Source organism: Oncorhynchus keta, chromosome 27, assembly GCF_023373465.1.
Source record: "Oncorhynchus keta strain PuntledgeMale-10-30-2019 chromosome 27, Oket_V2, whole genome shotgun sequence".
Taxonomy (NCBI): domain Eukaryota; kingdom Metazoa; phylum Chordata; class Actinopteri; order Salmoniformes; family Salmonidae; genus Oncorhynchus; species Oncorhynchus keta.
The window spans coordinates 10,859,405-10,880,717 of NC_068447.1; the positions used below are offsets into that span (position 1 = coordinate 10,859,405).

The 21,313-nt window shown below is 45.1% G+C and overlaps 2 protein-coding genes and 2 long non-coding RNA genes across 102 annotated transcripts in view; 3 read left to right on the forward strand and 1 right to left on the reverse strand.

The window, feature by feature from the left end:
* Positions 1 to 2,601: 2,601 nt before the first annotated feature.
* Positions 2,602 to 21,313, reverse strand: part of LOC118360255 (syntenin-1-like) — a 33,972-nt gene continuing 15,260 nt past the window's right edge. For all 4 annotated transcript variants that reach the window (XM_052481659.1, XM_052481658.1, XM_052481656.1 and 1 more), the window contains exons 3-9: positions 18,992 to 19,103; positions 9,484 to 9,578; positions 6,170 to 6,334; positions 5,881 to 6,056; positions 4,789 to 4,960; positions 3,883 to 3,974; positions 2,602 to 3,784 (exon numbers count right to left, since the gene is read on the reverse strand). In XM_052481659.1, coding sequence (XP_052337619.1) covers positions 3,730 to 3,784; positions 3,883 to 3,974; positions 4,789 to 4,960; positions 5,881 to 6,056; positions 6,170 to 6,334; positions 9,484 to 9,578; positions 18,992 to 19,103 — 867 coding nt within the window. In that variant the 3' untranslated portion in view covers positions 2,602 to 3,729. The remainder of the gene's footprint in view (positions 3,785 to 3,882; positions 3,975 to 4,788; positions 4,961 to 5,880; positions 6,057 to 6,169; positions 6,335 to 9,483; positions 9,579 to 18,991; positions 19,104 to 21,313) is intronic.
* LOC127912435 (uncharacterized) lies at positions 6,350 to 7,144 on the forward strand. 2 transcript variants are annotated; one of them, XR_008082716.1, is made up of 4 exons: positions 6,350 to 6,585; positions 6,618 to 6,681; positions 6,746 to 7,001; positions 7,034 to 7,144. It is a non-coding gene; the product is annotated as an uncharacterized LOC127912435 (long non-coding RNA). The 2 variants fall into 2 exon arrangements; XR_008082715.1 differs by lacking the exon at positions 6,618 to 6,681.
* On the forward strand, positions 11,181 to 14,287 carry LOC127912434 (uncharacterized). Of its 46 annotated transcripts, none has more exons than XR_008082713.1 (4): positions 11,181 to 12,239; positions 12,410 to 12,432; positions 12,548 to 13,075; positions 13,188 to 14,287. It is a non-coding gene; the product is annotated as an uncharacterized LOC127912434 (long non-coding RNA). The 46 variants fall into 46 exon arrangements; XR_008082701.1 differs by lacking the exon at positions 11,181 to 12,239 and having other exon boundaries at positions 12,270 to 12,983; positions 13,142 to 13,210; positions 13,312 to 13,357; positions 13,577 to 14,287; XR_008082711.1 differs by lacking the exons at positions 11,181 to 12,239; positions 12,410 to 12,432 and adding exons at positions 12,329 to 12,386; positions 12,433 to 12,455 and having other exon boundaries at positions 12,525 to 13,075.
* On the forward strand, positions 14,679 to 18,985 carry LOC127912433 (uncharacterized). Of its 50 annotated transcripts, none has more exons than XR_008082654.1 (9): positions 14,679 to 15,560; positions 15,711 to 15,830; positions 16,008 to 16,094; positions 16,310 to 16,432; positions 16,463 to 16,522; positions 16,859 to 16,912; positions 17,208 to 17,327; positions 17,747 to 17,806; positions 17,897 to 18,985. XR_008082654.1 is itself a non-coding variant. In XM_052481621.1 (9 exons), the coding sequence occupies exons 1-9, from the start codon at positions 15,504 to 15,506 to the stop codon at positions 17,957 to 17,959; spliced, it is 1,254 nt and encodes a 417-aa protein (XP_052337581.1). In that variant the 5' UTR covers positions 14,679 to 15,503; the 3' UTR covers positions 17,960 to 18,985. The 50 variants fall into 50 exon arrangements, 31 of the variants coding, with proteins under 31 accessions (XP_052337581.1, XP_052337586.1, XP_052337588.1 ...); XR_008082655.1 differs by having other exon boundaries at positions 17,208 to 17,297; XR_008082656.1 differs by having other exon boundaries at positions 17,208 to 17,267.

Consider the following 21,313-nt stretch of genomic DNA (forward strand, 5'->3'; position numbering starts at 1 on the left):
AGTATAGTGTGAGTGATAATCATATCGATATGCGTTTTATAGACTGACTCAGCTGAAGTCTCCCCGACAGAACATGACGTGCAGGGCCAACCTCACTCAGGCTGGGTTATTGATAGATCGCGAGTTCCTGCCCGACCGAGACTAGGATGCGCTGGCGTTGTGTGCCACGTCATCACACTGTGCAGTCTTGGCATCAGATTGCTACATCATATGATGTGGTTAGCTGATATTATGTTATAGACCTATCCAGACATTGTAAGATCTGGCATTCATCTGCAATGTAGTCGGGCGGGAACTCAATTATTTTATACATTTCTTGAGCAATTCACTGGTGTTTTTAAAAGGAAAAAAATCCCCTCGTAAATGTATATTTTGTTATTTGTTTTCATTAGTCCACTGTTGATACGGTTCCAAAATGTTTTGCATGTCAGCAGTCAAGTTTACAAGATATTGGACTTTCAAGAAGCAATGTGTCACAGTAATGTCTCTCAGTAATGTGGCATGTGACATATTGCTTCTTGAAAGTCCAATGTCTTGTAAACTTGACTGCTCACATGTAAAACATTTTGGGACCGTATCAACAGTGGACTAATAAAATATATATATACATTTTGAGGGGATTTTTTCTCTCACTTAACAGTAAAACACCAGCCCTGCACAAAATAAGCTTAATGAACTGTATTGTTTGTGTCTGGGGTATTCCGTTAATTAAAAGGCTTTTATAGGTAATGCTTATGTTAGAATCACAGTCTGCTAATTGCTTGTTATTGCCCAACAGCTTTGTATTTTTCTGGGTTTTGAAGCATCGTGTGATTTCTGATGTTCTGGCGTTGCCAGCATAGCACTTTAACAAGCCCAGTTCTTTCCATGTACACCGTTCCACCCGCTGCTCTGAAGCGTCATTTCATTTGGTAATGCACTGTCTATGATGTTAAGTGTCATCTGTCCTGTGACTTCTTTTATTTGGGAATAATTCCCAGCCTCCAGTATACCTGTTTTTGTGTGAAAAGCTTTTAGCATCAACACAGACGATCAGGCTTTTATTGGTGGCTCGGAAATAACGTCCCAAATCACATTTGGAGTCATCGGAGCTTGCATTAGTACCTAGTTCATGTAGTGTCATCGCTATATATAGCACTAAACACTGTCAAAATGTTTTAGAATTTTTTTTATTTTTTTATTGTTGTGACATTGCTAAAGGGGTAGACTAGTATTTTGCTTTGGAAACTAAAGAATATTCTTTTTTTAAACAGTTTGTCCTACTGTGTTACTGTATCCTACATCCATTTCACTCATCTTATTTCACAATAGGATTGAAAGATATATTACCTCAGAAATTGTCTGTGTTTCATTACGTTCACTCCAAGTAGACCTGGTGCACTTTAGTGTTAAGTCTGAGACTGGCCGGGTCATTAGCATTGGAAGAGTGCGGCTACAGTCAGATCTGAGATTGTGTGTTTCTCTTGAGATATACAGCACAATCTTTGGGGGAAATCATTTGAAGTTCTCCTTATTGTAGAGCTATTGTATTGAATGTGCACTCTTATTTTCTTTCTTTAATTGTCCAATTATTTGTTCTATGTGTAATGGGATCTATACCCAAGATGGTTGAGTTCTATAATATCTGTACCTGAAAAGGTATTTTCCCTCCTTAAATGCCTTGTATGGGGATAAAACAGCAATCAATATTAATAGCTGTAGCTAGTTAGATCAATTATCTTTAATGGCAATAGTAGCGACATCACTGTTCTTCATTACAGATCCATTTTCACTCCCACCATACTGAATAAAAACCAAATTACTATATTAAAACAGCATGGAGAACAACTGACAGTCGTCTCTTTTTTCATCCCTTTCTCTGTTCAGTTACACACCCAGTTTTCACCTAAATGGAGGTCATTTAAAATAGCTGTGGAAAGGGAATGTTTCCTCAGACACATTGGTGCACGCTGGCTTCTGACGACCAGCTGTAGTGTTTCCTCAGACACCTTGGTGCAGCTGGCTTGACGACCAGCTGTAGTGTTTCCTCAGACACCTTGGTGCAGCTGGCTTGACGACCAGCTGTAGTGTTTCCTCAGACACCTTGGTGCAGCTGGCTTGACGACCAGCTGTAGTGTTTCCTCAGACACCTTGGTGCAGCTGGCTTGACGACCAGCTGTAGTGTTTCCTCAGACACCTTGGTGCAGCTGGCTTGACGACCAGCTGTAGTGTTTCCTCAGACACCTTGGTGCAGCTGGCTTCTGACGACCAGCTGTAGTGTTTCCTCAGACACCTTGGTGCACGCTGGCTTCTGACGACCAGCTGTACAGTGTTTCCTCAGACACATTGGTGCAGCTGGCTTCTGGGTTAAACTAGCAGTGGGTCAAGAAGCAGTGCGGCTTGGTGGGTTTGTGTTTCAGAGGACGCAAGGCTCTCGACCCCCCTCCTCCCCCCTTATGGGAGTTGCAGCGATGGGTCAAGTGGATAACTACCAATTGAGAAGAACAATAATAGAATCCAAAGTGTCTAGCTACTTCCTCCTCCAGGCAGGAAATGGGTACACATTTAGTTGACATGTCGAAGGATATATCTTCTGTGAACAAAGGGGAGGGGACACTGATATAGCAGAATTTAAAATATGAAAATTATTATTTATTTGTTTTTACATTAATTATGAAGGGTTGTGTTAAATGCATTCAGTTGTACAACTGACTAGGTGTCCCCCTTCCCCCTTTACATTCATATAGAAACATTTAGATTCTAGCATTTACAGAATGATGGCTGTGTGTTGTTTATTAAAGATGTAAAAATGCAATACAAAACACACTTCCAAACAAGAACAACATTCTAATATTAAAAAGAAACTCACCGATCAGGGCCCAGATTCACAAAACCTTAAGAAGAGATTTCTTAACTGACATTTTTTTCTTCCCTTAACTATAGACCTATGAAGAGATTTAAGCAAAGTTGCTATTCCTCAAAAAGGTTACTGGAAATGTTAATGCTTTTGTTTCTTTAAGTTTTTGCGTGAGAAATGTTTTGTGATTCTGAGCCCAGGTCACGTTTTCTGTCTTGCCGTGCACATCAATCAACAAGTAGAGGGAATGATTGATTGAACCCCTACATAACGTACATATTAATAACTTCTGTTTCGTGATTACTTTGTGCAAACAAATCCATTCCCAGTTAATTTTGACTCGACTTGGATCAATACAAAAAAAAAACATTTTAATGGTTACAGGAAAGTGCACTTAGTGGGTCCGCCCTGCGTAATGTCCCAGCTGCATAGGGGAACAGGCTTATGATCAACAACCATGGAGATCATTGGCTTTTACAGCATTTTGACACAAAAGGTGAAAGGTCACGAGCCAATTAACCATTTCCTTGCTCTTTATGAGGACGCTCTGGACTCATGATAGTGCGCATGGCTTTAAAACAAAAAAGGTGTCCTCAATGCAATGCCACAAACATAATTATAAGAAAACAATACTGGACTACAAGAGTTATGTAAAAATAGACAAAGGGGATAGAAGTAGAAAAGGAACTGCATCGAATAACAATATTTGAGCCATCGGAGAAAAAAAAGAAGGTATATTTAGATTATGCTACGATGAAAGACGAAGGCGGTGACTGTGATACAAGACGTTTTTCAGTACAGAGAGCGAGTTGACCCTATTGGCTGTTTGGGGGCCCAATGGGAACTCTGGAGATTGTAGGCATCCTGTAGGAGACGTGGTCACGTTCCGGCCTTCACACCTCTGGCACAGAGTGGTCCATGGCTGACCGCATCAGACCACTGGACATTCTAAAAAGACAAACACAATCTATTAATCCAAATGATCATAAGTATTCCACCAACCTGAGACCTTATAACGCGATTCCTTAAAACTCCTAACTGCTTACCTCTTGACCATGTGTTCGTAGATGAACTTGGGCATGATGGTGATGGTCATGGCTGTAGGAGAGGTGGTCAGGATGTCCTTGATCTGAGCATCCTGCACATCAACAAACAGTATTAACATATACTGAGTGGCCAGTTTATTAGGTACACCACTCTGTTCACGAAACAGCAGAAACAGCTCGATAATGAGAGAGGTCGAAAGAAAATGGCAAGAAATGTGCAAGCTAACAGGCGGGCCACAAATCCCGGAAACACACACACACAACTCGTCGATCCTCGTCACGGATTGGCTATTGCAGCTTATATCCACACGGGTTCCACTCCTATCAGCTAAAACAAGAAGCGGGTCCAGTGGGCGTTCACCAACACTGGACAACTGAGGAGTGGAAAAACACTGCCTGGTCCAACGAATCACAGTTCCTGTCGCGTCATGCTGAGTCAGGATTTGGTGTAAACAGCGTGAGTCCATGGCCCCATCCTGCCTTGGTGTCAACGGTACAGGCGGGTGGCAGTGGTGTACTGATGTGGGGAATGTTTTCCTGGCACACGTCGATAACAACCGAGCAACGATTGAACGCCACAGTGAATCTGAACGTTGTTGCCGACCAAACCCAATAAGAGAGTCTTTGGGATGAGATGGAATGGGCTGTTGGCAGCATGAATGTGCCACCGTCCAATCTACAGCAACTGCATGATGCCATTGTGTCAGCATAGAGCAAGATCCCTGTGGAACGTTTAAGACACCTTGAAGAATCCATGCCCTGAAGAATTCAGGCTGTTCTGGAGTCAAAGCGGGGGTCAGACCCGGTAATAGACTTAATAAACTGGCCACTGATGTACATTCAACTTTGGGACACTGATTCATCGTCAGGGAGAAGTCACCATCAACATTTGAAGTCAAAGCTCACCTTGAGGCCGATAACATTCTGTCCGTTGATCTCACAGATGTAGTGGGACGTCAGCAGGCCGTTGCGAGCGGCCGAACCATCCTTGACCAGCGAGGTGATGTTGCCCGACTTGAAGATGAACCCAACGTGGCCTGAGCTGTCTTTGTGCATGGTGACAGTACGCTGGAACGGCCTGAAGTCAGAACACAAACACAAAAGACTCATGAGGTAGTTAATACTCAAGACGACCACTTAGTAGTAGTACAGTCCAAATCCTCCATTGTTCTTCATCGTGTCCTTTGCCTTTTCTAAAAATATCATACTGACCAAACAACCTCTGATTAATAGTAAAACACCACAACATGTAGTGTTGTGATATGACCAGCAGGAGGAGCCAGAGCTGTAGTGTTTGTCAGGTTCACAGAGCAACTAAGAACATTTTTACTCTCCACTTACTCAAACATTCCCTCTTAATGGCCAGACATATTGATGAACATCAACACCTCATGACATAATCCAAGGAACTACACCAAACTAATCAGACCGGACTACACTGCGGCCCTGCGTCGTCTGGGGTAGGGGAGGGTTTGGCCGGGGTAGGGGAGGGTTTGGCCGGGGTAGGGGAGGGTTTGGCCGGGGAAGGGAAGGGTTTGTCTGGGGTAGGGGAGGGTTTGGCCGGGGTAGGGAAGGGTTTGGACGGGGTAGGGAAGGGTTTGGACGGGGTAGGGAAGGGTTTGTCTGGGGTAGGGAAGGGTTTGTCTGGGGTAGGGAAGGGTTTGTCTGGGGTAGGGAAGGGTTTGTCTGGGGTAGGGAAGGGTTTGTCTGGGGTGGGGGAGGGTTTGTCTGGGGTGGGGGAGGGTTTGGCGGGGTGGGGGAGGGTTTGGCCGGGGTAGGGGAGGGTTTGGCCGGGGTAGGGAAGGGTTTGGCCGGGGTAGGGAAGGGTTTGTCTGGGGTAGGGAAGGGTTTGTCTGGGGTAGGGAAGGGTTTGTCTGGGGTAGGGAAGGGTTTGTCTGGGGTAGGGAATTTGTTCTTAAACTGACTTGCCTCGTTAAAAAAAGGTTAAATAAATAAAATAGTATCTGCATGAAATAACGGTGGTCGTCACCTCCTTACCTGTCCCGGACAATGAGCTCGATGCGGGTCTCCGCAGCAACCTTCAGGGCTTTGTGGGCCTTGTCCAGGCTCCAGCCAGCACAGTTCTGCCCGTTGATCTGGAGGACCTGGTCCCCGAAGCGCAGGCCCCCCAGGGCGGCCGGGGAGTTGGCCTGAACCAGCTGGATAAACACACCCTGAGGAGACGGATGGATAACTGTAATCTGTAGTCTGGTTTGAGGACAGATTGGTCGTAAAACTACAGATTACGGTTATCAGACTACGGATTAGGGATATGATAATGACTCACATTGTCGATGGCTCTTAGCCTCAGGCCGACCTTCCTATCCTGGTCCTTACAGAGGATGATCTCACGCAGGCCGGGACGGATCTCTGCCCTCTTGATGCCCACGTCTGACCCCGTCACGGGACACACCATGCCACGGATTCCCATGCCAGAGGTCACCGCCACTTGCTGTGGAGAGAGGGAGGTGACATTAAGATAAAAGGACGGAGATTGGAAAATAGATGGTAGTGGAACTTTTACCATTAATAAGCAGTTGGAGATGGAACTTTTACCATCAATAAGCAGTTGGAGATGGAACTTTTACCATCAATAAGCAGTTGGAGATGGAACTTTTACCATCAATAAGCAGTTGGAGATGGAACTTTTACCATCAATAAGCAGTTGGAGATGGAACTTTTACCATCAATAAGCAGTTGGAGGTGGAACTTTTACCATCAATAAGCAGTTGGAGATGGAACTTTTACCATCAATAAGCAGTTGGAGATGGAACTTTTACCATCAATAAGCAGTTGGAGGTGGAACTTTTACCATCAATAAGCAGTTGGAGGTGGAACTTTTACCATCAATAAGCAGTTGGAGATGGAACTTTTACCATCAATAAGCAGTTGGAGATGGAACTTTTACCATCAATAAGCAGTTGGAGATGGAACTTTTACCATCAATAAGCAGTTGGAGATGGAACTTTTACCATCAATAAGCAGTTGGAGATGGAACTTTTACCATCAATAAGCAGTTGGAGATGGAACTTTTACCATCAATAAGCAGTTGGAGATGGAACTTTTACCATCAATAAGCAGTTGGAGATGGAACTTTTACCATCAATAAGCAGTTGGAGGTGGAACTTTTACCATCAATAAGCAGTTGGAGATGGAACTTTTACCATCAATAAGCAGTTGGAGGTGGAACTTTTAACATCAATATGTGGGAGATTGACTGTACCATTTCCAGGTTAACCAGTATAATTTTCACTTGCTAAACCTCCCCCCAAAGATCTTATAGAAAATAGACTTGCTTTTAGTTCTCACTCCTATGTTATAAGACGGACTCGGACTGTAAATTTGCCAGATTCTAGAATTGTTATTTTTTGTGTTCTAAAGTGAGTGAGAGAAGTAATGTCAGTGGACATGATACAAGGCAGTATGAGAGATCACCCACACACTCCCACTAGCCTACACACTAAAGAGGAGCAGGGGCCTCCCAGACACTCCCACTAGCCTACTCACTAAAGAGGAGCAGAGGCCTCCCAGACACTCCCACTAGCCTACTCACTAAAGAGGAGCAGAGACCTCCCAGACACTCCCACTAGCCTACTCACTAAAGAGGGGCAGAGGCCTCCCAGACACTCCCACTAGCCTACTCACTAAAGAGGAGCAGAGGCCTCCCAGACACTCCCACTAGCCTACACACTAAAGAGGAGCAGAGGCCTCCCAGACACCTCCACTAGCCTACACACTAAAGAGGAGCAGAGGCCTCCCAGACACTCCCACTAGCCTACTCACTAAATAGGAGCAGAGGCCTCCCAGACACTCCCACTAGCCTACACACTAAAGAGGAGCAGAGACCTCCCAGACACTCCCACTAGCCTACTCACTAAAGAGGAGCAGAGGCCTCCCAGACACTCCCACTAGCCTACTCACTAAAGAGGGGCAGAGGCCTCCCAGACACTCCCACTAGCCTACTCACTAAAGAGGAGCAGAGACCTCCCAGACACTCCCACTAGCCTACACACTAAAGAGGAGCAGAGGCCTCCCAGACACTCCCACTAGCCTACACACTAAAGAGGAGCAGAGGCCTCCCAGACACCTCCACTAGCCTACACACTAAAGAGGAGCAGAGGCCTCCCAGACACTCCCACTAGCCTACACACTAAAGAGGAGCAGAGGCCTCCCAGACACTCCCACTAGCCTACACACTAAAGAGGAGCAGAGGCCTCCCAGACAGTCCAGGCTGTTGAGGAGTCCGTCAGTGCTGCTCTGGGAACACAGTGCTATGCTACACTGCACTCTGGTTTCTTTTTTTCTTTCTTTTCCCATGGTATCCAAATTGGTAGTTACAGTCTTGTCTCATCGCTGCAACTCCCGTACGGACTCGGGAGAGGCAAAGGTCGAGAGCCATGCGTCCTCCGAAACACAACCCACCCAAGCCGCACTGCTTCTTGACACAATGTCCGATTAACTCGGAAGCAAGCCGCACCAATGTGTCGGAGGAAACACCGTACACCTGGCGACCGTGTCAATGTGCACTGCGCCATGCCCGCCACAGGAGTCGCTAGTGCCTGATGGGACAAGAACATCAATGCCAGCCAAACCCTCCCCTAGCCCGGACGACGCTGGGCCAATTGTGCTCCGCCCCATGGGTCTCCCGGTCGCGGCTGGTTGCGACAGAGCCTGGACTTGGGACCCAGGATCTCTAGTGGCACAGCTAGCACTGTGATGCAGTGCCTTAGACCACGGCACCACTCGGGAGGCCTGTATTCCGGTTTCTAAAGAGCCTGCTAGGAGTCCGTAGGACCGGGACGACACCAGTATCGCAACACGAGTTAGTATCGTGGCAAGGAAACAAAACACAAAGCGGATTTAACTTCTTTAAGAACACAACCCTAATGTTGGAAACATGATGTCATCCAGAGTCACATGTATTTATTTCACAGGTTATAGAACACAATATTTGACATACAGCAGGTTTTTAAAGGACCAAAGAGTTTTGTTAGCTTTGTGTTTTCATTTTTGCCATGAAAAAGAAAATTCCAATACAGATACTGGTATCGTCCCGACACTATGAGTCCACTACTGAGAGCTCATGTAAAACCACTGTCCCTCCTGCCCCACCCTAAAACCTAGGCTACATGTCTCATTCATGTACAACTCTGACAAACCAAATCAAGCTCAAGTATCTCTCGTTGAACCCTGTGGTTTGAATGTGATCTCTCTCGTTGAACCCTGTGGTTTGAATGTGATCTCTCTCGTTGAACCCTGTGGTTTGAATGTGATCTCTCTCGTTGAACCCTGTTATCCAGGGCCGTGCAGTCTTCTCCAAAGACCTACAGGATGTGTTGTGTACTGGTGTTAGCTGGCCTGATGGCACTGGGGTCTGCTCTGCTGACGTCTGAGCATCACACAGAGGAAATATCACCCAGTAAAAATAGACCTTACATAATATGACATTCAGGCATCTTATCCCTCACTCAGCCAATGAGGAGGAAGTACCGCTGAAATGAGGTCACAACTGACATCCTTCATTACAGACACATAGGGACACCATCTGACATACATCAGCAACAAGAAGTAGGCCCTAAATCCTCCACACGCACAACTTACATTGTCTGCCACCGAGGCCATGTTCCTCTGCACCTCATCACTGTCGAGGCTCAGGCCCATGTACTCTCCCAGCTCCTCCAGGTTAGGGTACAGGGCTAGGAGATAACAACACACAGTTAATATATATTTTTTAAATCACATGTTATTTGTCACACGTACCTAGTACAAAGCAGGTGTAGACCTTACAGTGAAATGCTTACTTCCAAGCCCTTAACCAACAAGGGGGGAAAAAAAGTGTTAAGAAAGTATTTACTAAAATAAACTGAAGTTTAAAAAAAAAATCATAATTAAAGAGCAATAACAGTAACGAGGCTTCATACAGGGGGTACCGGTACAGAGTCAACGTGCAGGGGCACCGGTTAGTCGAGGTAATATGTACATGTAGGTAGAGGTAAAGTGACTATGCATGGGTAACAAACAGAGAAGCAACCGTGTAAAAATGGGGGTGGGGGCAATGCAAATAGTCCAGGTGGCCATTTGATTAGCTGTTCAGGAGTCTTATGGCTTGGGGATAGGAGCTGTTTAGAAGCTTTTTGGACTAGTACCGCTTGCCGTGTGGTAGCAGAGAGAACAGTCTATAACTAGGGTGGCTGGAGTCTCAACTTTTTGGGGCCTTTCTCTGACACCGCCTGGTATAGAGGTGCTGGACGGCGGGAAGCTTGCCCCAGAGATGTACTGGGCCGTACGAACTACCCTCTGTAGTGCCTTGCGGTCGGAGGCCGAGCAGTTGCCAAACTAGGTGGTGATGAAACCATGCTCTCGATGGTGCAGCAGTATAACTTTTTGAGGATCTGAGGACCCATGCCAAATCTTCTCCTGAAGGGGAATAGGCTTTGTTGTGCCCTCTTCACAATTGTCATGGTGTGTTTGGACCATGAAAGTTTGTTGGACACCAAGGAACTTGAAGCTCTCAACCTGCTCCACTACAGCCCCTTAATGATGGTGTTGGAGTCGTGCTTGACCATGCAGTCATGGGTGAACAGGGAGCACAGGAGGGGACTGAGCATGCACCCCTGAGGGGCCCCCGTGTTGAAGATCAGCGTGGCAGATGTGTTATTACCTACTCTTACCTGGGGGTGCCCCGTCAGGAAGTCCAGGATCCAGTTGCAAAGGGAGGCGTTTAGTCCCTGGGTGCTTAGCTCATCACTAAGCTAAGGACCCTGTAGTTCACGGTCCTCTGTAGCTCGGTTGGTAGAGCATGGTCCTCTGTAGTTCAGTTACTCAGTACCTTGTTGAAGCACCTTTGGCAGCGAATACAGCCTTGAGTCTTCTTGGGTATGATGCTAAAAGCTTGGCACACCTGTATTTGGGGAGTTTCTCCCATTCTTCTCTGCAGATCATCTCAAGCTCTGTCTGGTTGGATAGGGAGCGTTGCTGCACAGCTATTCACAGGTCTCTCCAGAGACGTTCGATCTGGTTCAAGTCCGGGTTCTGGCTGGAACACTCAAGGACATTCAGAGACTTGTCCCGAAGCCACTTCTCTGTTGTCTTGGCTTTGTGCTTAAGAGTTGTTTCTTCTGCTGGAAGGTGAAGAGGTCCTGAGCGGTCGGAGGTCCTGAGGTCCTGAGCGGTCTGGAGCAGGGTTTTCATCAAAGATCTCTGTACTTTGCTCTATTCATCTTTACCTGGATCCTGACTAGTCTACCAGTCTCCCTGCCACTGAACAACATCCCCACAGCATGACGCTGCCGCCACCATGCTTCACTAGTCTCCCAGTCCCTGCCGCTGAACAACATCCCCACAGCATGACGCTGCTGCAACCATGCTTCAGTAGTCTACCAGTCTCCCTGCCGCTGAACAACATCCCCACAGCATGATGCTGCCGCCACCATGCTTCACCGTAGGGATGGTGCCAGGTTTCCTCCAGACGTGATGCTTGGCATTCAGGCCAAAGAGTTCAATCTTGGTTTCATCAGACCAGAGAATCTTGTTTCTCATGGTCTGAGAGTACTTTAGGTGCCTTTTGGCAAACTCCAAGCGGGCTGTCATGTGCCTTTTACTGAGGAGTAGCTTCCGCCTGGCAACTCTACCATAAAGGCTTGATTGGTGAAGTGCTGCAGAGATGGTTGTCCTTCTGGAATGTTCTCCCATCTCCAAAGAGGAACTCTGGAGCTCTTTCAAAGTGACCATTGGGTTCTTAGTCACCTCCCTGACCAAGGACCTTCTCCCCCGATTGCTCAGTTTGGCAGGGCGGCCAGCTCTAGGAGTCTTGGTGGTTCCAAACTTCTTCCTTTTAAGAATGATGCCGTCCACTGTCCTTGGGAGACCTTCAATGCTGCAGACATTTTGTTGTTGTTCTGTGCCTCGATACAATCCTGTCTCGGAGGTCTACGGACAACTCCTTCCACCTCATGGCTTGGTTTTTGCTCCGACATGCAACCTTTCCAAATCATGTCTAATCAATTGAATTTACCACAGGTGTACCCCAATCAAGTTGTAGAAACATCTAGAATGATCAATGGAAACAGGATGCACCGGAGCTCAATTTCGAGTCTCATGGGCAAAGGGTCGGAATACTTACGTAAATAAAATATTTCTGTTTTTTATTTTTAATAAAAATATGTTTTTGCTTTGTCATTATAGATTGAAGAAATCGTTTTTGTGGAAAAAGGGAAAAGGTCTGAATACTTTCCAAATCCACTGTAAATCCCAAGTCTGTCTTTTACTGCGTCTTTGATATTTCACATGGACGACATTAAAGGTTAACAGTCGACGTGGACGACTTTACTAAAGGTTTACGGTCAACATTACTAAAGGTTTACGGTCGACATTACTAAAGGTTTATGGTCGACATTACTAAAGGTTTACGGTCGACATTACTAAAGGTTTGCGGTCAACATTACTCAAGGTTTACGATCGACGTGGACGACTTTACTAAAGGTTTACGGTCGGCGTTACTAAAGGTTTACGGTCGGCGTTACTAAAGGTTTACGGTCAACGTTACTAAAGGTTTACGGTCAACGTTACTAAAGGTTTACGGTCGACGTTACTAAAGGTTTACGGTCGACGTTACTAAAGGTTTACGGTCGACGTTACTAAAGGTTTACGGTCGACATTACTAAAGGTTTACGGTCGACATTACTAAAGGTTTACGGTCGACATTACTAAAGGTTTACGGTCGACGTTACTAAAGGTTTACGGTCGACGTTACTAAAGGTTTACGGTCGACGTTACTAAAGGTTTACGGTCCACGTGGACAACTTTACTAAAGGTTTACGGTCGACGTGGACAACTTTACTAAAGGTTTACGGTCGGCGTTACTAAAGGTTTACGGTCGACGTGGACGACTTTACTAAAGGTTTACGGTCGGCGTTACTAAAGGTTTACGGTCAACGTTACTAAAGGTTTACAGTCAACGTTACTAAAGGTTTACGGTCGACGTTACTAAAGGTTTACGGTCGACGTTACTAAAGGTTTACGGTCCACGTGGACAACTTTACTAAAGGTTTACGGTCGACGTGGACAACTTTACTAAAGGTTTACGGTCGGCGTTACTAAAGGTTTACGGTCGACGTTACTAAAGGTTTACGGTCGACGTTACTAAAGGTTTACGGTCGACGTTACTAAAGGTTTACGGTCGACATTACTAAAGGTTTACGGTCGACATTTCTAAAGGTTTACAGTCGACATTATTAAAGGTTTACGGTCAACATTAAAGGTTTACGGTCGACGTTACTAAAGGTTTACGGTCGACGTTACTAAAGGTTTACGGTCGACATTACTAAAGGTTTGCGGTCAACATTACTAAAGGTTTACAGTCGACATTACTCAAGGTTTACGATCAACGTGGACGACTTTACTAAAGGTGTACGGTCGGCGTTACTAAAGGTTTACGGTCGACATTACTAAAGGTTTGCGGTCGACATTACTAAAGGTTTATGGTCGACATCTGGAAGACAAGGTGCATTATGAACACCGTGGGGTTTTTCTTACAAATCAAAACAGAATATTTAAAAAAAGAAATAAGACCGACTATTACATCTGTAAATTATGTCATTATGAACTCAAACATATTGATGTGAATGTTGAATTGTATTCATGTGAACTATTTCTGATCGACATTACTAAAGGTTTGCGGTCAACATTACTCAAGGTTTACAGTCGACATTACTCAAGGTTTACGATCGACGTGGACGACTTTACTAAAGGTTTACGGTCGGCGTTACTAAAGGTTTACGGTCGACGTTACTAAAGGTTTACGGTCGACATTACTAAAGGTTTACGGTCGACATTACTAAAGGTTTACGGTCGACATTACTAAAGGTTTACGGTCGACATTACTAAAGGTTTACGGTCGACGTTACTAAAGGTTTACGGTCGACGTTACTAAAGGTTTACGGTCAACGTGGACAACTTTACTAAAGGTTTACGGTCGACGTGGACAACTTTACTAAAGGTTTACGGTCGACGTTACTAAAGGTTTACGGTCGACGTGGACAACTTTACTAAAGGTTTACGGTCGACGTTACTAAAGGTTTATGGTCAACGTTACTAAAGGTTTACGGTCGACATTACTAAAGGTTTACAGTCGACATTACTAAAGGTTTACGGTCGACATTACTAAAGGTTTACGGTCAACATTACTAAAGGTTTACGGTCAACATTACTAAAGGTTTACGGTCAACGTTACTAAAGGTTTACGGTCAACGTTACTAAAGGTTTACGGTCAACGTTACTAAAGGTTTACAGTCGACATTACTCAAGGTTTACGATCAACGTGGACGACTTTACTAAAGGTTTACGGTCGGCGTTACTAAAGGTTTACGGTCGACATTACTAAAGGTTTGCGGTCGACATTACTAAAGGTTTATTATGAACAAGGTGCATTATGAACAATGTGGGGTTTTTCTTACAAATCAAAACAGAATATTAAAAAAAAGAAATAAGACCGACTATTACATCTGTAAATTATGTCATTATGAACTCAAATATATTGATGTGAATGTTGAATTGTATTCATGTGAACTATTTCTGATCGTAAAATGTGAAAAACAATAAATATATGTTTTTAGGAATAAAGTTTGGGTGGAAAGTTAAAGGACACGTGTACACCAAGGCATGTGGGGGATTGACACGATAAGCCAGACAGTCACACAGCACCCCCACAAACATTAAAAGGCATAGGCTATAGGACACTATTTTTGGTTCAAACTAAGGAATACACATGATTGACACAGAACATCCACCCACACGGTCCACAGATGCTGCATGGGAGACGAATTTGCTGTCAGTGATTCAACTAACCACCGCCTACACGCATCATTAGAGGATCTCTTCCTATTGGACAGGAAAATATATATATAAAAGACCAAGCACTGCTCAGTCTACGCATTGGTTTGGTTTACACACATACTCATTTAATAATTTAACTATTGGCCTCTCTTCTCACACACACACAACTACCACTCAGCTAATACAGGATATGAACTGACCTTGCCCTGGTGTAATCTGCAATACCATTACCTCTCAGAGTTGCAGTGATCTGTAAACCCCAAGGATTAAATGATGTCTCAGTGTTAGTTTTACTCTTTCATCTAACCTCACCCCGGGCCCCTACGGATCACCGGGGCTGAGCCTGACGACAACACTGGCCTCTACGGATCACCGGGGCTGAGCCTGACGACAACACTGGCCCCTACGGATCACCGGGGCTGAGCCTGACGACAACACTGGCCTCTACGGATCACCGGGCTGAGCCTGACGACAACACTGGCCTCTACGGATCACCGGGGCTGAGCCTGATGACAACACTGGCCTCTACGGATCACCGGTGCTGAGCCTGACGACAGCACTGGCCTCTACGGATCACCGGGGCTGAGCCTGACGACAACACTGGCCTCTACGGCTCACCGGAGCTGAGCTTGACGACAACACTGGCCTCTACGGATCACCGGAGCTGAGCCTGACGACAGCACTGGCCTCTACAGATCACAGCATGGGGACATTTGCCGAGGGGAAGAATTATGAAAATGTAAGAGAGAAGGATTTTTTTTTTTTTAGAAAACGAAAATATATGAAAGATGAATAACAGAACAGAGGAGGAGGAGGTGTGTACTAACAGAACAGAGGAGGAGGAGGTGTGTAATAACAGAACAGAGGAGGAGGAGGTGTGTAATAACAGAACAGAGGAGGAGGAGGTGTGTAATAACAGAACAGAGGAGGAGGAGGTGTGTAATAACAGAACAGAGGAGGAGGAGGTGTGTAATAACAGAACAGAGGAGGAGGAGGTGTGTAATAACAGAACAGAGGAGGAGGAGGTGTGTACTAACAGAACAGAGGAGGAGGAGGTGTGTACTAACAGAACAGAGGAGGAGGAGGTGTGTACTAACAGAACAGAGGAGGAGGAGGTGTGTACTAACAGAACAGAGGAGGAGGGTGTGTACTAACAGAACAGAGGAGGAGGAGGTGTGTAATAACAGAACAGAGGAGGAGGTGTGTAATAACAGAAGAGGAGGAGGTGGAGGTGTGTAATAACAGAACAGGAGGAGGTGGAGGTGTGTAATAACAGAACAGAGGAGGAGGAGGTGTGTACTAACAGAACAGAGGAGGAGGAGGTGTGTACTAACAGAACAGAGGAGGAGGAGGTGTGTACTAACAGAACAGAGGAGGAGGTGATGTGTAATAACAGAAGAGGAGGAGGTGGAGGTGATGTGTAATAACAGAACAGGAGGAGGTGGAGGTGTGTAATAACAGAACAGAGGAGGAGGAGGTGATGTGTAATAACAGAAGGGGAGGAGGTGGAGGTGTGTAATAACAGAGGAGGAAGAGGTGGACGTGTGTAATAACAGAAGAGGAGGAGGTGTGTAATAACAGAACAGAGGAGGAGGAGGTGTGTACTAACAGAACAGAGGAGGAGGAGGTGTGTACTAACAGAACAGAGGAGGAGGAGGTGTGTACTAACAGAACAGAGGAGGAGGAGGTGTGTACTAACAGAACAGAGGAGGAGGAGGTGTGTAATAACAGAACAGAGGAGGAGGAGGTGTGTACTAACAGAACAGAGGAGGAGGAGGTGTGTACTAACAGAACAGAGGAGGAGGAGGTGTGTAATAACAGAACAGAGGAGGAGGAGGTGTGTACTAACAGAACAGAGGAGGAGGAGGTGTGTACTAACAGAACAGAGGAGGAGGAGGTGTGTAATAACAGAAGAGGAGGAGGTGGAGGTGTGTAATAACAGAACAGGAGGAGGTGGAGGTGTGTAATAACAGAACAGAGGAGGAGGAGGTGATGTGTAATAACAGAAGAGGAGGAGGTGGAGGTGTGTAATAACAGAAGAGGAGGAGGTGGAGGTGTGTAATAACAGAAGAGGAGGAGGTGGAGGTGATGTGTAATAACAGAACAGAGGAGGAGGTGATGTGTAATAACAGAAGAGGAGGAGGTGTGTACTAACAGAACAGAGGAGGTGGTGATGTGTAATAACAGAACAGAGGAGGTGGTGATGTGTAATGACAGAACAGAGGAGGGGTGATGTGTAATAACAGAACAGAGGAGGTGGTGATGTGTAATAACAGAACAGAGGAGGTGGTGATGTGTAATGACAGAACAGAGGAGGGGTGATGTGTAATGACAGAACAGAGGAGGGGGTGATGTGTAATAACAGAACAGAGGGGGTGATGTGTAATAACAGAACAGAGGAGGGGGTGATGTGTAATAACAGAACAGAGGAGGGGGTGATGTGTAATAACAGAACAGAGGAGGTGGTGGTGTGTAATAACAGAACAGAGGAGGTGGTGATGTGTAATAACAGAACAGAGGAGGTGGTGATGTGTAATAACAGAACAGAGGAGGTGGTGATGTGTAATAACAGAACAGAGGAGGTGGTGATGTGTAATAACAGAACAGAGGAGGTGGTGATGTGTAATAACAGAACAGAGGAGGTGGTGATGTGTAATAACAGAACAGAGGAGGTGGTGATGTGTAATAACAGAACAGAGGAGGTGGTGATGTGTAATAACAGAACAGAGGAGGTGGTGATGTGTAATAACAGAACAGAGGAGGTGGTGATGTGTAATAACAGAACAGAGGAGGGGGTGATGTGTAATAACAGAACAGAGGAGGTGGTGATGTGTAATAACAGAACAGAGGAGGTGGTGATGTGTAATAACAGAACAGAGGAGGTGGTGATGTGTAATAACAGAACAGAGGAGGTGGTGATGTGTAATAACAGAACAGAGGAGGGGGTGATGTGTAATAACAGAACAGAGGAGGTGGTGATGTGTAATAACAGAACAGAGGAGGGGTGATGTGTAATAACAGAACAGAGGAGGTGGTGATGTGTAATAACAGAACAGAGGAGGGGGTGATGTGTAATAACAGAACAGAGGAGGTGGTGATGTGTAATAACAGAACAGAGGAGGTGGTGATGTGTAATAACAGAACAGAGGAGGTGGTGATGTGTAATAACAGAACAGAGGAGGGGGTGATGTGTAATAACAGAACAGAGATGGTGATGTGTGAGGGAATGAAGGGAGAGCAATGAGAGGGGATGCAGAGATAAGACATGATTGGAGGAAATGAGGAAGCGGGCGGCAGTGAGAGCTGTGGTTGGGCTGAGGTCCAGTGGTGATGTCATGCAGGGCCATTTCCTTCACCACCTTTCCTGTCTGTCCCCTTCAGGCCTGAGGAAGAAAAGCTCCCCTCCCAGCGCTGCTACCAGGCCAGCCGTCTCCATGTCAACCATTAGCTAGCTCCACTGGGAGAAAACCAAAGCCCAGAGCACATCCCATACTGAGAAAGAGAGAATGGAAGAGGGGAACAAGTGAAAAAGAGCAGAAAACCAAATTTTTTCCCCCTCCCTGTGTGGGCTCTGTCCACCTTCCTTTTATCTGGTAGTCCTCCCTCCCTCTCCCTATTGGAATCCCTGCTCACTGTGGTCTCCCTGCCCATTTCCCCCTCACTCAATGAAAGACACAGACTGAGCGGAGACCGATCCACAGAGTAGGATCTGAGCTAAAGAACATTCAATGAGACCCCATACCCTCCAACTGCCTCTAATCCTCAGCGTGTATTTATCTCCTCTCAACACCACACTACAGAGCCAAAAAAGGCCTTTCACCACTAACAACAGCCTGATTCAGAGAAGAGCCCCAAAACAGACACAAAGATGGAAAGGGAAACCAAGAGACGAAAGGGAGAGTAGAAAGAGAGTGAGAGACCAGGGACTGTGCTCATAAAGTGTCTCAGAGTATAAGTGCTGCTCTAGGATCAGTGTTTCCTTTCAGATCATAATGAATAAGATTACATGGACACGGAAGGACCAGATCCAAAGAGCAGAAATCCTACTCTGAGAAGTTCTGTAAATAGGAACACCCTGGTCTGGAGGAGGGCAAACCAACAGGGAAACTACAGAATATGGTCTGTGATACTCAACGTATCTCTGCGTGCAGTTTGAAGGAAGTTGCACAGTAACTTTAGTGCAACGACAGGAAGACATAACAAAATGGTATCCACGTGTTCATACGACACTGCGGAAGTCCAGAGGTATCCCTTTAACATGTGGTATAGGCCTCACAGAAGGCAGTGGAGTCCCCTGATGATGGCATCCCCAGCACAGCAGCCTGCGGCTGGTAGGTCCCCTCAGCGATGGCTGGGGTAGCAGTGGTATGGGCAAATTGGGTCTGAGCCTAGGAGAAAGACAGTAAAGATGTTTATTAAGTCGCCACACTGAAACTAAATATATATATTTTCTTTCTTTTCAGCTTTATTCAACCAGGTAGGCCAAGTTGAGAACAAGTTCCCATTTACAACTGTGACCTGGCCAAGATAAAGCAAAGCAGTGCGACAAACAACAGAGTTACACATGGGATAAACAAACATGCAGACGATAACACAATTGAAAAATCTATGTCAATTTGATGGGCTTATGTCTGTTAAATTGAATGGTCTTGAATGGTGTGCCCCAAGGCTCTGTACTTGGTCCTCTCTTATTCACTATTTATATAAATGATTTAGACAAAAATGTCCAAAATGCACAACTTCATTTTTATGCTGATGATACTGTTATTTACTGTTGTGCCTCGTCTCTTACAAAAGCTTTCCAGAACATGCAAACGGCTTTTTATACTGTTCAACATACATTGTGTCAATTGAAGCTTATCCTCAATACTGACAAAACTAAACTAAATGGTGTTTTCTAATGCAAGAAATAGACCTCTGAACCTTTCACCTATGACTACCAGTCAGGGCAAGGAGATTGAGGTTGTAACCTCATATAAATATCTTGGAATTTTAATTGACGACGGCCTCGGTTTTAAATAGCATATTCAACAACTTACAAAAACATTGAAGCTGAAATTGGGATTTTATTTTATTTTAAGGCCTGTTTTTCTTTTGAAGCCAGAAGGAGGATAGTATCAGCTACATTTATGCCTTTACTAGACTATGGGGATATGTTATATATGAATGCTTCCACTCAGTGTTTGAGATCAATTGACACTCTTTACCATGGCACTATGAGATTTATTTTAAACTGCAAAACCCTTATGCACCACTGCACTTTGTATACCAGGGTTGGCTGGCCTTCTCTAGTCGCTCGTAGGCTCAGTCACTGGTATACTTTTATTTACAAAGCCATTTTGGGTTCACTAACTTTTTATTTGTGCATTTTTTATTTTTTATTGTTCAGAAATGTGGTGGGTAGTCTCTTCGTTCGCTGGACTTTATCCTGCTAACTGTTCCAAATGTCAAAACTGAATTTGGTAAAAGGGCTTTTATGTACTCTGCGCCATAGTCTTGGAACACCTTACAAAATACTTTTAAACTGGAAGAACTTGTCCCGATTGGTGTTGTTAAATCACTGATGAAGGATTTTGAGGCCGATTCCCTGACCTGTCAATGTTTTTAATTTGCTGTTTTATACTCTTGTGAATTCAATGTTTTTTACTAGATTACTTGTAGTTTTTCATGTTGTCTGTCTGTCATTTTTTTGTAATGACTTGGTGCTGCCTATCTTGGCCAGGGCACTCTTGAAAAAGAGATTTTAATCTCAAATGAGCCCTTCCTGGTTAAATAAAAAAAATGTACAGGGTATTGTAAGATTAGATGGGGAAATAAATAGGCCATAGTAGTGAAATAATTACAATTTAGCATTAACACTGGAGTGATAGATGTGCAGATGATGAATGTGCAAGTAGAGATACTGGGAGCAAAAAGAGCAACAACAACAAAAAATAACATGGGGATGAGGTAGTTGGGTGAGCTATTTACAGATGGGCTATGTACAGATGCAGTGATCTGTAAGCTGCTCTGACAGCTGATGCTTATAGTTAGTGGGGGGAGATATGTCTCCAGCTTCAGTGATTTTTACAATTCGTCCCAGTCATTGGCAGAGAACTGGAAGTAAAGGTGGCCAAAGGAGGAGTTGGCTTTGAGGATGCCCAGTGAAATATACCTATGGGGGTAGCATGCTACGGGTGGGTGTTGCTATGGTGACCGGTGAGCTGAGATAAGGCGGGGCTTTGCCTAGCAAAAACTTATAGATGACCTGGAGCCAGTGGGTTTGGCGACGAATATGTAGCGAGGGCCAGCCAACGAGAGCATACAGGTCGCAGTGGTGGATAGTATATGGGGCTTTGGTGACGAAACGGATGGCACTGTGATAGACTGCATCCAATTTTCTGAGTAGAGTGTTGGAGGCTGTTTTGTAAATGACATCACCAAAGTCAAGGATCGGTAAGGATAGTCAGTTTTACAAGGGTATGTTAGGCAGCATGGGTGACGGAGGCTTTGTTGCAAAATAGGAAGTCGATTCTAGATTTAATTTTGGATTGGAGATGCTTAATATGAGTCTGGAAGGAGAGTTAAGAGTCTAACCAGACACCTAGGTATTTGTAGT

Coding starts and splice junctions, on each gene's coding strand:
- LOC127912433 (XM_052481621.1), top strand. CDS start 15,504: ATGAATAACAGAACAGAGGAGGAGGAGGTGTGTACTAACAGAACAGAG. Junction 15,861..15,977: donor ACAGAACAGAGGAGGAGGGT/GTGTACTAACAG, acceptor GAGGAGGTGGAG/GTGTGTAATAACAGAACAGA. Junction 17,688..17,746: donor GTAATAACAGAACAGAGGAG/GTGGTGATGTGT, acceptor AGAACAGAGGAG/GTGGTGATGTGTAATAACAG.